This window comes from Pantherophis guttatus, chromosome 6 (assembly GCF_059756535.1).
Source record: "Pantherophis guttatus breed Tessera chromosome 6, ASM5975653v1, whole genome shotgun sequence".
Classification (NCBI taxonomy): Eukaryota; Metazoa; Chordata; class Lepidosauria; order Squamata; family Colubridae; genus Pantherophis; species Pantherophis guttatus.
In genome coordinates this window covers 55119357-55132704 of record NC_142068.1, presented here as the reverse complement: position 1 = coordinate 55132704, position 13348 = coordinate 55119357, and the positions used below count along the sequence as shown (strand labels likewise).

General features: G+C 39.6%; 1 protein-coding gene across 2 annotated transcripts in view; it reads left to right on the top strand.

The window, feature by feature from the left end:
- The window catches only part of HSPA12A (heat shock protein family A (Hsp70) member 12A), a 49334-nt gene that overhangs the window by 26755 nt on the left and 9231 nt on the right, over positions 1–13348 (top strand). For both annotated transcript variants that reach the window (XM_034440218.3, XM_034440219.3), the window contains exons 7-10: positions 8690–8861; positions 10272–10358; positions 12144–12248; positions 12926–13184. In XM_034440218.3, coding sequence (XP_034296109.1) covers positions 8690–8861; positions 10272–10358; positions 12144–12248; positions 12926–13184 — 623 coding nt within the window. The remainder of the gene's footprint in view (positions 1–8689; positions 8862–10271; positions 10359–12143; positions 12249–12925; positions 13185–13348) is intronic.

Below are 13348 nucleotides of genomic sequence, written 5' to 3'. Positions count from 1 at the left end.
ACCATATTAACTAATCAATAATCAGAACAATACACACATAGGAGAAATGTATTACAAAAATAGAGAAAATAATGGTAGGCAGGGAAAATGGACATACCTGTAGTGGAAACCAAAGATGTCAGCAGACTATGGACAAAAAAAAATGAAGATGGTGACTGTGACAATGCAGTCTCTTTTCATCTTTTTATGTGCCTTCCATAGAAAAAATGGCTATCCCTCAGATAGCACTATTGCAGTGGCCATCTTGCCTTTTTTTAACCGCATCCTGGAGAAATTGAGTGGTTGCCTATGATGTATGATTTGAAGCTACTCTCTGAATCAGACAATCTCTGTACAATTAGGGCTCAAACCTATCTGGAAGCCTTCATGGGTAAAGCTTTACATATGGAGGCTTTCTTTAAGAAGTCTTTTGAAATGGGAAGCCATAACAAATTTTGATGAGAAATTTCAATCTGCCTTTTTAAAATTGCTTTATTTATTTTTTACATCTACTGAAGGGATACTTCTAAGGTCCTTCTTACAGTTTTTGAGCCAATCTAACCTAATCTTATCTGTACTTGTACCTTTGCTTTTCCTGCCTAAGTGTAAAACCTTGCTTTTCTCCTGTTCAGGGTGGCTTGGCTAGGAAAATCAACATAGAATGCCTCCCAATCCCAAACCTATATACAATAAAATAGATTTGAGATTTATAAATAGGATGAAATGAGTCATTCCTCTCCCTTTTCTCTCAAAGCTGTATAATTTGTTACTTTATCTGGTAATTTCCATGAGTCTGTTAGGCATTACTCTTTACAAGGGATAGGCATGTAAATATTTATCTCCTTCCTAATGTATTATCCAACCTTTACACACACATATACATATATATATATATCTATACCCACACACCAGAGAGGAAACTCAAAACAATGGAGTCAGCATGGAGCATGTGATTTCCCATAGTGTACATTGAAGTTATAATTAGTAAAAACCCTTCTGAAGTAAACAAACTACGAGTGGCATGGCACATCCAAAAAAATATAATGCTATTTTGGTAGATTAGGAATCAGATTGGAACAATTTCGATTTGCCTACATTTTTATTTCTGTGTGTAGTGCAAAACTTTAAGCTCAGTCTGTCTTGCCTTTCTCCTTAGTTGTAGACAAGAGGCTGAGCAAAATAAATGTATTTTCCTCCAAGTTTTGTAATGCTAAAGAAAATGACATATTCTGCTTCAAAAAAGAACCAAGGGGTCTGGCTTGGCAAAAAGGGATGGTGTTCGGATAATTTCACCTTGTTATTGAAAGTTTTTAGACAATTTTTCTCTGCTGATCAATTAGAAATGTGTTTTTCAAACTGTCAGTTTTAAGATATGTGGATTTTGATTCCTATAATTCCTCAGACTCTAGAGCATATTATGGTTCTTACTGATTCATGAGTAAATATTAGTTTATATAAGAAAGATAGAATTTTTTTAAAAAAATCATGGCAAGTAGCAATTTAAAGCTTTACCTCTTGATTGAAGAGAGGTTCATTTTCTGTCTGCAGAATATCTAAAGAAATGCATCACATTTGAAATATTAAGGGGAATGGGGAAATACATGCAAATATCCTTTGTTACAGGGGTGAAATGCTCCCGGTTGGGAGCAGATCACCCGATCCGGTAGCAGTGGCGGTGGGTGGTTTGGAGAACCGGTAGCAAAAATCCCTGCTCCCCCCCCGGCCCATGCCCAGCTGAGCTGTGCGATTATCAGAGGCTTTTTTTTTTTTTACTTTTAAAAGCATTTTTTCTACAACCTCTTTGGCTGAAGATGTTGTAGAAAAAAATGCTTTTAAAAGAAAAAAAAAAGCCTCTGACGATCAGGCAACTCAGCTGGGATCGTCAGAGCCTTTTAAAAGCATTTTTTCTACAACCTCTTCGGCTGAAGAGGTTGCAAAACAAATGCTTTTAAAAGTAAAAAAAAGCCTTTGATGATCACAGCTCAGCAGCACGATCGTCAGAGGCTTTTTTTACTTTTAAAAGCAATGCTTTTAAAAGTAAAAAAAAAAAAAGATTGCATGCCACAGCTGATCATCTCCCCCCCTCGCATGCTGTTCTACTTACCCCATGCCTCCTTTTGGCGTGCACTGCACGCACGCACCTTGCATGTGGTGCGTGGTGCGCACTGCATATGCGCAGCCAGCGAACTGGTAGTAAACCGGTTCAGATTTCACCACTGCTTTGTTAATGGAAGCAGATGGTTGTTAGTCAATGGTTTGTTGTTATCATCACTGCAAAATATTGTGGATGTGATTCTTCTGGGGATACTTCCACTAATTAATCCCCTTTGTTACATTAGTATTAATGTTTGTTTGGAGCATGTGAAGAGGGGTAAGGTTGCATCATTTTGAAGCCATAATTAATTAAAGAAGCTAATTGATCATTTTGTTAAAATGCTCGAAGCAAGAAAAGTATGTTAACAACTTCCAATTTAGACCTAATCGCGGGACTTGGATTGCACAAATAGGATTAATGGAATCTGCTCCTCCTGCATTTTCTGTGCAACATAATAACATACTAATAGATTAGGTGCTTTCCCCAGAATGAACCCTTCACTGCTACTTCTAAATAACCAGAAATATTTTAGAGCGCAAAGTAGGACTGTGGAGTTGACTAAGCTATCCAGCTCAATTAGTCAGCAAAAAATGTGTGCTATTTGTTGACAAAGAGGGATGTGCATCAGCTGAGAGTCCAGTGTGCAAGAAAAGCAAAAGTTAGCTCCTTCTGGCCTGTTTCGTAGAGCAGAATGTCTGCCCCTCCCCCTCTTTTTAAGGCATCCTAAATAAGAGGCATGCAGTTAGTGAAACGTACCATAACTGAATTTACTTGTGATGTTAAATTCCTATTTTAGATTTCAAAAAAGAATGATAGGTGGTTTAGACCAGTGGTCCCACATTTGTGACTTTGTGACTGGGGGTGGGGAAGAGTAGCGAGTAGCAGGCCGGCACATATGTGAGTGTGCATACATCGCGACTGCAAGTCAAGCTGCGCATGAGTGTGCATGCCAGCCGGCCTCTCGTGCAGCCCAATTCCAAATAGGCCCTGACCCTGTAGTGAACTGCGGCCCAGGGGTTGGGGACTAGTGGTGGGTTTCAAAAATTTTTACTACCGGTTCTGTGGGTGTGGCATGGCTTGATGGGCGTGGCTTGGTGGGCGTGGCATGGGAAAGATACTGTAAAATCTCCATTCCCACCCCACTCCAGGGGAAGGTTACTACAAAATCCCAATTTCCTCCCAATCATCTGGTACTCAGGAGGTAGAGAATAGATGGGGGCGGGGCCAGTCAGAATTTTTACTACCAGTTCTCCGAACTACTCAAAATTTCCGCTACCGGTTCTCCAGAACTGGTTAGAACCTACTGAAACCCACCTCTGGTTGGGGACCCCTTACCAACATATAATTCATTAAAATAGAAAATAATTGTAATACTTGTTTGTTTTGGGAAATGCAGGTTCAAGAAATGATTTCTCACAACAAGTAGTCCTCGATTTGCAACAGTTCATTTAGTGACTGTTCGGAAGTTACAACAGTATTGAAAACAGTGACTATACTTAAACGATCATTGCAACATCCTCATGGTCATGTGATCAAAATTCAGAAACTTGGCAACTGACTCATATTTATAGTGTCCCAGGATCATGTGATCACCTTTTGCGACATTATGACAAGCAAAGGCAATGGTAAATCCAGATTCACTGAACAAGAGTGTTACTAACTTAACAGCAATGATTCACTTAACAACTATGGCAGGAAAGGTCGTAAAATGAGGCAAAACTCACTTAACAACTATCTCACTTAGCAACATAAATTTTGGGCTCAATAGTGGCCATAAATCAAGGAGTGCCTGTATTTCCTGTAAAGCTGGGCATGGATTAATTTTTCATTACATTCTTAACGTACTTTCCAAACCAGCGTTTTCTCTCTTTAAAGCAATTTTGCTTCTGAAACCACTTTCAATGCCCATTAGAACCGTGCAAGAGTCTGGTTAGGATTTACACTTGGAATATGGCTCTAGGACAAATTAACGTCTCTTTTCTGGTACCAAGAACTGGTCCTGAAGATATATACACATCACCTCATTTTGTGCTGAAATTTCCCAAAATAGAAAATGGCAAAAACCCCAAGGGATCAACAGAAGAGGTAAATGCATATTCTACTCAAATAGCATACTTAATCCATTTCATTTCTGTTTGAACGTTCCAAAATGTTGACAAATCCTGTCGTGTTTGAATTCCTTTATGCCATATTATTTGTAATAGAGATTGTGTGTGTGTGTGTGTGCGCGCATGAAATTCATGTGCATATTTATTTGTGCTATAGTTCAATTCTTTGAATTCTGGTCACACATAACTAACTGGAAGTAATTTTCATTGAATTCTACTTGTCCATAGGCATGAATGAAAGTGCATGTGTTATTCAGTTCAGCTAGATAAAGTGGATAATTAACTCTCAATTAAACAAGGAATCATTTTATCAATCGATGGTTTTTCAATAAAAATAATATTTTTTAACAGAAGTGTTATCATTGCTGTATGTCAGGATCATATTAGCTACTAATTAACTTCTAGGTATTTAGCATTAAATGTTTAATCCAGAGGATTATGAAAAGAGTAAGGGCAAGGGAAAAAAAGAAGTTCACGCAAACACAACTAAGCTTTGCCTTTTAATCAGGATAGTACATTCTGTGGACTGAAAATGTTCGAAAACTCTGGCTTAATCCATCAAAGCAAAATGAAATTGATGTGCCAATTTTAAGATGTTTTAAACTTCTGAATGGACAAGTTCAGAGTGCTGATTTGAACCAGTAGAAGGATAATTGGCAGTGGACAAGGGTTTTGGTTGAAAAGTTACCGACGAGGTTTCTAGATTGGGCCGTGCAGTTAGTCTAATTTTAACACTCATTTAGAGGTAGAATCTCTCTTTGTGTGTGTGTGTGTGTGTGTGTGTGTGTGTGTGTGCACGCACAAACAATATATGTGTGGGTGCATCGGGTGGGTTCTACTTACCTTTGCTACCGGTTCACAACAGGGCCGCGAGCGAGCAAAGCGAGCACGATCTTCTGCACATGCACAGAAGCGTTTTGATGACGTCGGGGTCAGGCGGAACCTCCCACCAGTTTTACTACCGGTTCTATAGAACCAGTGTGAACCGGGGGCAACCCACCACTGGGGTGCATACACAAACACACACACACACACACACACACACACACACACACACACACACATGCATTATGTTACTTAGTTGGGTTATGAAACATCTATAAGCAAACAACCAACTTGAGAGATAGTGTTCATTTTTTTTTTTTAGTTTTTGAGAAGATATTATGTTTTAGAGATACATAACTATGTTGGGGATTGGTGTACTATACTTCCCCACAAAAGAGGGCTCTAGTCCACTACTTAATAAAAGGAAATTTAACCCTAGTCTTCAATTATTTTTTTAAAATTGCCAATTAGAAAACATTGTTTCAAAGTTTGTAAAGTATCTTGCCAGTCCAACATATATACCATGCAGATCATTAAAACAGGATGCTTTTTAAATTAAAAATTATACTCTGCTCTATTGCACCCATGCCACTCAAAAGCAGTTTGCAGAAAGCAATGTTATTTTAGTAAATACATGAGATATATTGTTGTGATCCAGCAGTACCTGGATGAAGCTGTCTATCTAGATCCGTACCAGTCGGGCTTCAGGGCGGGGTACAGCATGGAAACGGCATTGGTCGCATTGGTTGATGATCTCTGGAGGGCTCAGGACAGGGGTTGTTCCTCTGTCCTGGTCGTATTAGACCTCTCAGTGGCTTTTGATACTATCGACCATGGTATCATGCTGCACCGATTGGAGGGGTTGGGAGTGTGGGGCACCGTGTTGCGGTGGTTCTCCTCCTTCCTCTCTGACCGTACGTAGTTTGTGTTGGGGACAGAGGTCGACCTCGAGGTGCCTTGTTTGTGGGGTGCTGCAAGGGTCGGTCCTCTCGCCCCTTCTGTTCAACATTTATGTGAAGCCGCAGGGTGAGATCATCCGTGGTTTTGGGGTGAAGTTCCATCAGTACGCTGATGATACTCAGCTGTACATTTCCACCTCGGACCACCCCAATGATGCCCTTGACATGATGTCCCGGCGCCTGGAGGCCATGCGGATCTGGATGGGGAGAAACAAGCTCAGACTCAACCCTTCCAAGACCGAGTGGCTGTGGCTTCTGGCATTCCGATATAGCCAGCTAGCTCCATCGCTGACTATTGGGGGCGAGATCTTGGTCCCCTCAGAGAGGGCTCGCAACTTGGGTGTTCTCCTGGATGTGCAGCTGTCTTTAGAAGACCATATGACGGCTGTGGCCAGGGGAGCGTTTTATCAGGTTCGCCTGATTCACCAGTTGCGTCCCTTTCTGGACCGGGCCGCCTTGCGCACGGTCACTCATGCCCTCGTCATGTCCTGTCTGGACTACTGTAATGCTCTCTACATGGGGCTCCCCTTGAAGAGCACTAGGAGGCTCCAACTGGTCCAGAATACGGCCGTGTGGGTGATTATGGGGGCGACACAGTGCACCCATGTAACACCTCTCCTACGCGAGTTGCACTGGCTCCCGGTGGTCTTCCGGGTGCGATTCAAGGTGTTGGTTACCACCTTTAAAGTGCTCCATGGCTTAGGACCTGGGTATGTACGAGATCGCCTTCTGCCACCAATAGCCTCCCACCGGCCAATATGCTCCCACAGAGAGGGACTCCTCAGGGTGCCATCGGCCAAACAATGTTGACTGGTGACACCCAGGGGGAGAGCCTTCTCTGGGGGCACCTGCCCTCTGGAATGAACTGCCCCCGGAGATTCGCATGACCTCCGACCTCCATACTTTTCACCGTGCCCTTAAGACTCTTTTGTTCCAATAGGCCGGGCTGGCTTAGCAAATGAATTTTAAATCGGGTGTTGTAGTTTTTTAACATAAGGGCCAAATTTTATATATAGAGAGAGATTTTAAATTGTTTTTAATTTTTTGGGTATATGTTTGTTTTAATATGGTGTACACCTTCCTGAGTCCTTCGGGAGAAGGGCGGTATAGAAATTTAATAAACTAACTAAACTAACTAACTAACTGTTGGATCCAGGTTTAAAAACAGTGGCAGGAACTGGTGTTCCTTCAAAATGTCTGCGTCTCTCACTGTTGACTACATTAACTAGGGAAACAGTAGGTTTTTTACTCATTGAAAAATGAAACTTCAAATATATAGTCTTCCACTCTACTTGATCAGTTTATTGTGGTTTAAAATGATTTTTTTTTCACTCATGGAATTGAGTTTCAAAGCCCTGAAAATGGAGTGGTTGTCAGTGCTGTTAAATTATAAACAAGTGAAAAAAAAGATGTTTCTTTTGGCATGATCAATATTTTCTGATAGCTTCCAAGAAATTAAAACACATGCTGGTAAGCATGTTTATCCCCAATATCCAAAATCTGGTTTTCAAGACTGAAATATTGAGTCTAGAATATTAGAGCATATTCTTTTGAAAAAAAGAAGCTTCATTTGCATTTCTTCCTGCTGTGAAACATTTCTTTTGAAAGATTATCATGGCTCAAATAAATACATTTTAATTTTGGCTTGGTTGCATGGCCTTTTCCAATCCTTCAGATTTTTGATAATTCCATATATTATTTTCTTATCCTCATCTCGTAACTCCCACAATTGTTTTGTGCAGTTGATGGATCAAGTTAATGTAGGAAAGACAGAAAAATGCAAATTTTAAGATTAAATTTGAATTAATTAAAGTTACTGCCTCAATTTAAGAGCATTGATTCACACGGTCCTTTCAGACATTGCATAAATAGTCTTAGTAGTCCAAGTAAATCTTTTCATTCTGTTGAGTAATGATGAGATCAGATGTATTTTAAACATTTTGTACAACTTGGGCAGTTTTAATGGAAAGTCAAGTATAACTATAATAAAAAATAAATATTAGATGTTCTCTCAGAGCATAAGAGCTGAATTTAATTCAAATATGAGGCAAAAAAAGCAAAGTTTACACTGGTGGTTTTGTGCAACTTACTTTGAAAAACCTAACAAATAGATAATTTATCCAGCTGTTAATATTCTTCTTTCTTGGTACATTCTAGTTATATTAGAACATTCTTGGTACATTCTCACTATATTACATAAGCATTTCACTTACTATCTCCAGTAAAACAAAACTAAATATTTCAGTCATTCAATCAAAAAATTAACATACAATAGAGATGGGAGGGGGGGAAAAAGTCAGGCTTGGGATTACAGGTATCCTCAATTTATGACCAGTTGTTAACAAATATTGCCCCATTTTATGACCTTTCTTGCCACAGTTGTTAAGTGAATCAATGCAGTTAAGTTTGTAACACAGTTGTTAAGTGAATCTGGCTTCCCCATTGACTTTGCTTTTCAGAAAGTCACAAAAGGGGATTGCATGACCCCAGGACACTGTAACCATCACAAATGTGAGTCAAGCATCTGAATTTTGATCACCATGACCATGGGGGATGCTGCAGTGCGAAAAAAGGTCATAAGTCACTTTTTCAGTGCCATTGTAACTTCGAACGGTCACTAAATGAACTGTTTTAAGGCGAGAAATACCTATACTTTGAGCATGGTATGTACAAATAAACGAACAAATAAAATAAACTTTACAATTCCATCTCATTTCTCACAGGCAGGCATGGCCTCCCCAGAGATTCCTGAACAATTGATAATTGCCTTGGAACCAGAAGCTGCATCAATTTATTGCAGGAAGCTCCGCCTTCATCAGATGATAGACCTAAGCAGTAGAGCGCCTGTCAATGGCTACACTCCCAGTGAACCTATTGCCTCAGGTTTTACACCAGGTACCACTCTTTTAATCAGACTTTGATTTGATGATGCACTTAATTCCTGCAGCCCACCTGTTTTCTTATGGAAGTGTCTCTGTAGGTTGGTCTGAGTTTGATAATGGGGAAAACAAGAGACAGTCCCTTGCTTATGAACTTTCTCTTGGGGGATTTTGGAATTTGCATGCCAACCTATGTGGAGGTTCCAGATTTGTTTGTACCACTCCAATGAAAATGTGAACTGTGAACCGGGGACCTTTTCTTTATTGACTAGGACACAAAATGGGGAGAGGGGGGAAGGTCTGTCTTGCCTGCCCACCAGCACTGGTATCAGACCCCTTTGTCAGGATGAGGGATCCTTGCGGGAAGCTGACCTCGGAAAGGACGGGCAGAGACCCCGCTGTGCACCCATCTCCATCTCCACCGGGGCTGGTGCCCAGCCGGGTAATGGGGGGCGGGGGCGGGAAGGAATGTGGGTGCTGAAGGGCACCGCCTCTTGTTTTGGGGAGGGGCGCCGAAGGCGTCTTTCTGGAGGAAAATTCTGGGCACTTCCAGGGGTCACAAATCATGTGTGCCCAGAGCCTTCAAATAATTTTTGAGTTCTGGGTTGGTTTTATTTTTCTTCTTCTGTATTTGACAAAAAACAAAACAAAAACTGGCTGTGCAACTCAAAACACTGCAGCTCTGAGAGACATAGAACAAATTAAGGAACAGATATCAAATGAATATAAACAATTCTAACTAAAATTTAGTAAGCAATAGTGAACAGTGAACAGAAGGCAATTTTCCCACCAGGATATCCTGTTTGTTTTGTGGGCCTGTAGTCATTGCTGAAGATAAAAAACAATACAATATACTCTTCTTTTGTTTTGCAGCAAGCCTGTTTCCTTTGAGTTTTTTTTCAAATGAAAATAATCTTTAAGAAATATAATGGGAAAGGGAGACTTATGAGTACAAAGAGAGTGCCTAAAGACATTTTGGTGTATTTCTCCTCTACAGATCTGCAAAACTTAACGAGACAAATGATCTGCCTTAATGTCAGACAGATTTCTCTTATTCACAGTTATTTATGAATTAATAGCCTAACTGATAACAAAATACTGCAAAAGTACTTTCAGCAGATTTTGGTTTGCTTAATCTTTATTATATGTTTATGGGAAGCTTGCAGTAAAAGGTTTGGTTTATATAGAATTAAAAGCCTTCAACCACCACAGATGTCTACTTTGAGTCAATTTGTTGAAAGAATTACACCAAGAGCTATACCACTTTGGGGGCCATAGCTTTGATTATCAATGTATTAGTTCTAATTCATAACCGAATGATGTCTAACCCACTTCCCAGCATCTGCTTTCTGCTCCATATACATACAGCTTTGCTTTTGCTCTTGCTCTTTTATACTCAGTCATTTTCTCTCTCTGTCGCCACTAGCAAAAGAACATATTCGACGAAATCGACAGAGCCGCACATTTTTGGTTGAAAACGTCATAGGAGAAATCTGGTCCGAACTGGAGGAAGGTAGTGTCCATTCTGTTGATCTCGCTGGTTTTGCATTGCCAGCAGAATTGGGTTCTGAACAAAACTTCTGTTGTTCCTCACTGCATTAGTTCCATATCCATCCACTGCTTCCCACCATGTGGACTTGTTCTCAACACCAGATAGGTATTGGCTAAAGAATTGTAGAGTTTGGAAGTTATCCCTCCGAAGGGTTGCCCAGGTTTGCCTCTGTAATTTATATAAGGAGGTGCTGCTTTTAAAGATTGCCCTAAATTGTCAGCTGGTCTAAGACTGTGCAAGATTGTTAGCAACTTGCCTAATACAAGTCATATCATGACAGGGTTTTAATTTTTCAGTGGCTTTTAGTCAGCTTACATACACAATTCAGCATGCTTTTATTAAAGTCTTTTGCCCCACTTAAATTAATTGAGTCGTATGGTTTTCAGAAAGAGGATTTTTTTGGGTGACAGTATTTTAAAAATATTTCACCACCATCTAAAAGTATTTGTAATTTTGTTGATCTATGCATTGCTTAGAAGATTTGGACTGAACCAGACTGCAAATTCTTTAAATAAGTTATTTGCTGCTCACGCAAGATAACAACAGTGAAGCAATAGAAATTAGTTGCAGTGTTGTGTGACTCATTCAATAACTATTTATATATTTATAAATATATTATAAATTTAGAAACCACTCATCTCCCTCACAGAGGGACTCTGGGTAGTGAGTGGTGTACAAGTGAAATATAAAAACATAAAAAATGTATATAAATATTATATTAGGAGGCAAGGATAGTTAAATTCAAAGTTAAAAAGGCCAGAGAAAGGAAGGTCTTCAAGAGGCCAACCAGCCCCATGGCTGCCTGTTACTTTGGGAGCCACAAGCAAGTTGGCAGAGCCAGGCTTGAGACATTTCCGAAAGGCCAGGAAAGTGGGGGTCCACCGCATCTGTTAGGGGGGGTCAGAATGTTCCAAAGGGCAGGGGCAATGACAGACAGTCATTGACTGGATCCTGCCAGTCACAATTCTTTAGCTGATAGGTCCACAGCTTCTTTCTAGATAGTGTCCAGATTAAAAGGTTTCATATTTTGTAGTCACATTCGATTGTTAACACTGGTTGTGGCAAAAACCTTGAACCAAGATAGTGTTTCAAGAACTTTTAGCTGATGGGCTCCCCAACATACCGTCTCTGCCTGATAAGCTGGGATGGGCCATTATAATGGGACAAAGATGGTTCAAGTAACCTGGCTTCTTACCATGTAGGGTTTAAAGATCATCTTGAATTGCACCTGGAAACACCTGGAATTCAATGCAGCAGAGGTGTTACATGTGCTTTCATTGGGCGCTCAAGATTGCTTGTGTGACCTAATTTTGTACCAGCTGAAGCTTCCAGATACTCTTCAAGGATAGCCCCATAGTCCAAACAAGAGATGAACAATTGCAGAGTTGTTTAAAAGCATAATGAAAGCACAATGCTTTGGGGTGAAGGAACCACTATAAACCTATTTATCTTTATTAACTCACAGTATAAATAAGTCATTCTAGTTATCACTCTGTACATGGTTCAAGCATCAAGTGCCTAAATGTGCTGCATTCCTAATTTGCTCTCCATTTTCAAATCAGTAGCAAACTAGCTCATACAGTGAAATATATTTGTAGCTTTTGGCATAAGCTTCAGTTACATGATGATGATTATTATTATTTTTGTAAACCTCTTGTGATTTTTATGAAGTGGCTTTTAAAATAAATGCAAAATACCTATTGGGGGAGAAAAACCCAACTGTTGTTATTCTCTTTGAATTAACAGGTGACCGTTACATAGTTGTGGATGGGGGAGGAGGAACAGTTGATGTGACTGTGCACCAGATCAGGTTACCAGAAGGACACCTGAAGGAACTATACAAGGCAACAGGTAAAATAGATTCCTCACTCCTACTGTTTATAGAACATTTAATTTCTTCACTCTGAAAACAACTTGTTACAAGGTTTGCTGGAAGTCATGTAGTCTGTTCGAAAGAAACGTATCTTTGCAGAAAAGCAAAAATTGGCATTGTGGTTCCTCAACTGCTTCAAGAAATGAAGAAGAAATTATACAGTGCATTGATTCTACTATATAATTTTGTCCCTCAGGTTCATTATGAGTTTTTCTATGTTATTGAAATGAGAGTATCAGTTTATTCTAATGGGCATTTTAAATGAAGATACATAGGAACGGCTACATGTGTGTATATATTGTTCACTTGTGGTCTTCTTGACAAATGACACTTTCAAAGAACATGTAAATTATGTCGTGGGATGATTATTTTGGCTAGTCATGCACAACCTACTATACATGACTTTTATACAGATGTTGCATTCTTCTCCATGAATGAACTACCTGATGGTGCCAGGATGTCTCCCACGTAGATTTCTAGACGCAGCTTTGGGGGGATACATAGAGCTAGAACTCTGTCTCCTTGTGCACTGAGTATATAAAGGTAGCATGTTTGACCATGAACATTTTGATGGCAAAATGCTATATCCATAATTTTTCGCTGTATCATTTCTTAAATAATGTTTTCCATTAACAATATTTTATTTCTCATGCAGGAGGCCCATATGGTTCTTTAGGTGTAGACTATGAATTTGAAAAACTTCTGTGCAAAATATTTGGTGAAGATTTTATTGAACAATTTAAAATCAAGCGACCTGCTGCCTGGGTTGATCTGATGATAGCGTTTGAGTCTCGCAAGAGAGCAGCAGCTCCAGATCGGACAAATCCACTGAATATCACCCTGCCTTTTTCTTTCATTGACTACTACAAGAAGTTTCGAGGTCACAGTGTAGAACATGCCTTAAGGAAAAGCAAGTAAGTTAGAAATTAGTTAAGCTGTTCTGTGACTGTTTTTTCTGGAAATAAATCATATGGAATCACTGATACTTTTTAAAAAATAGATGTGCATAAGATTCACCATAGAACAATCCAGAACATTTCTTGTATTAGTTGCATGAAATATGAATAATTAATTCAAG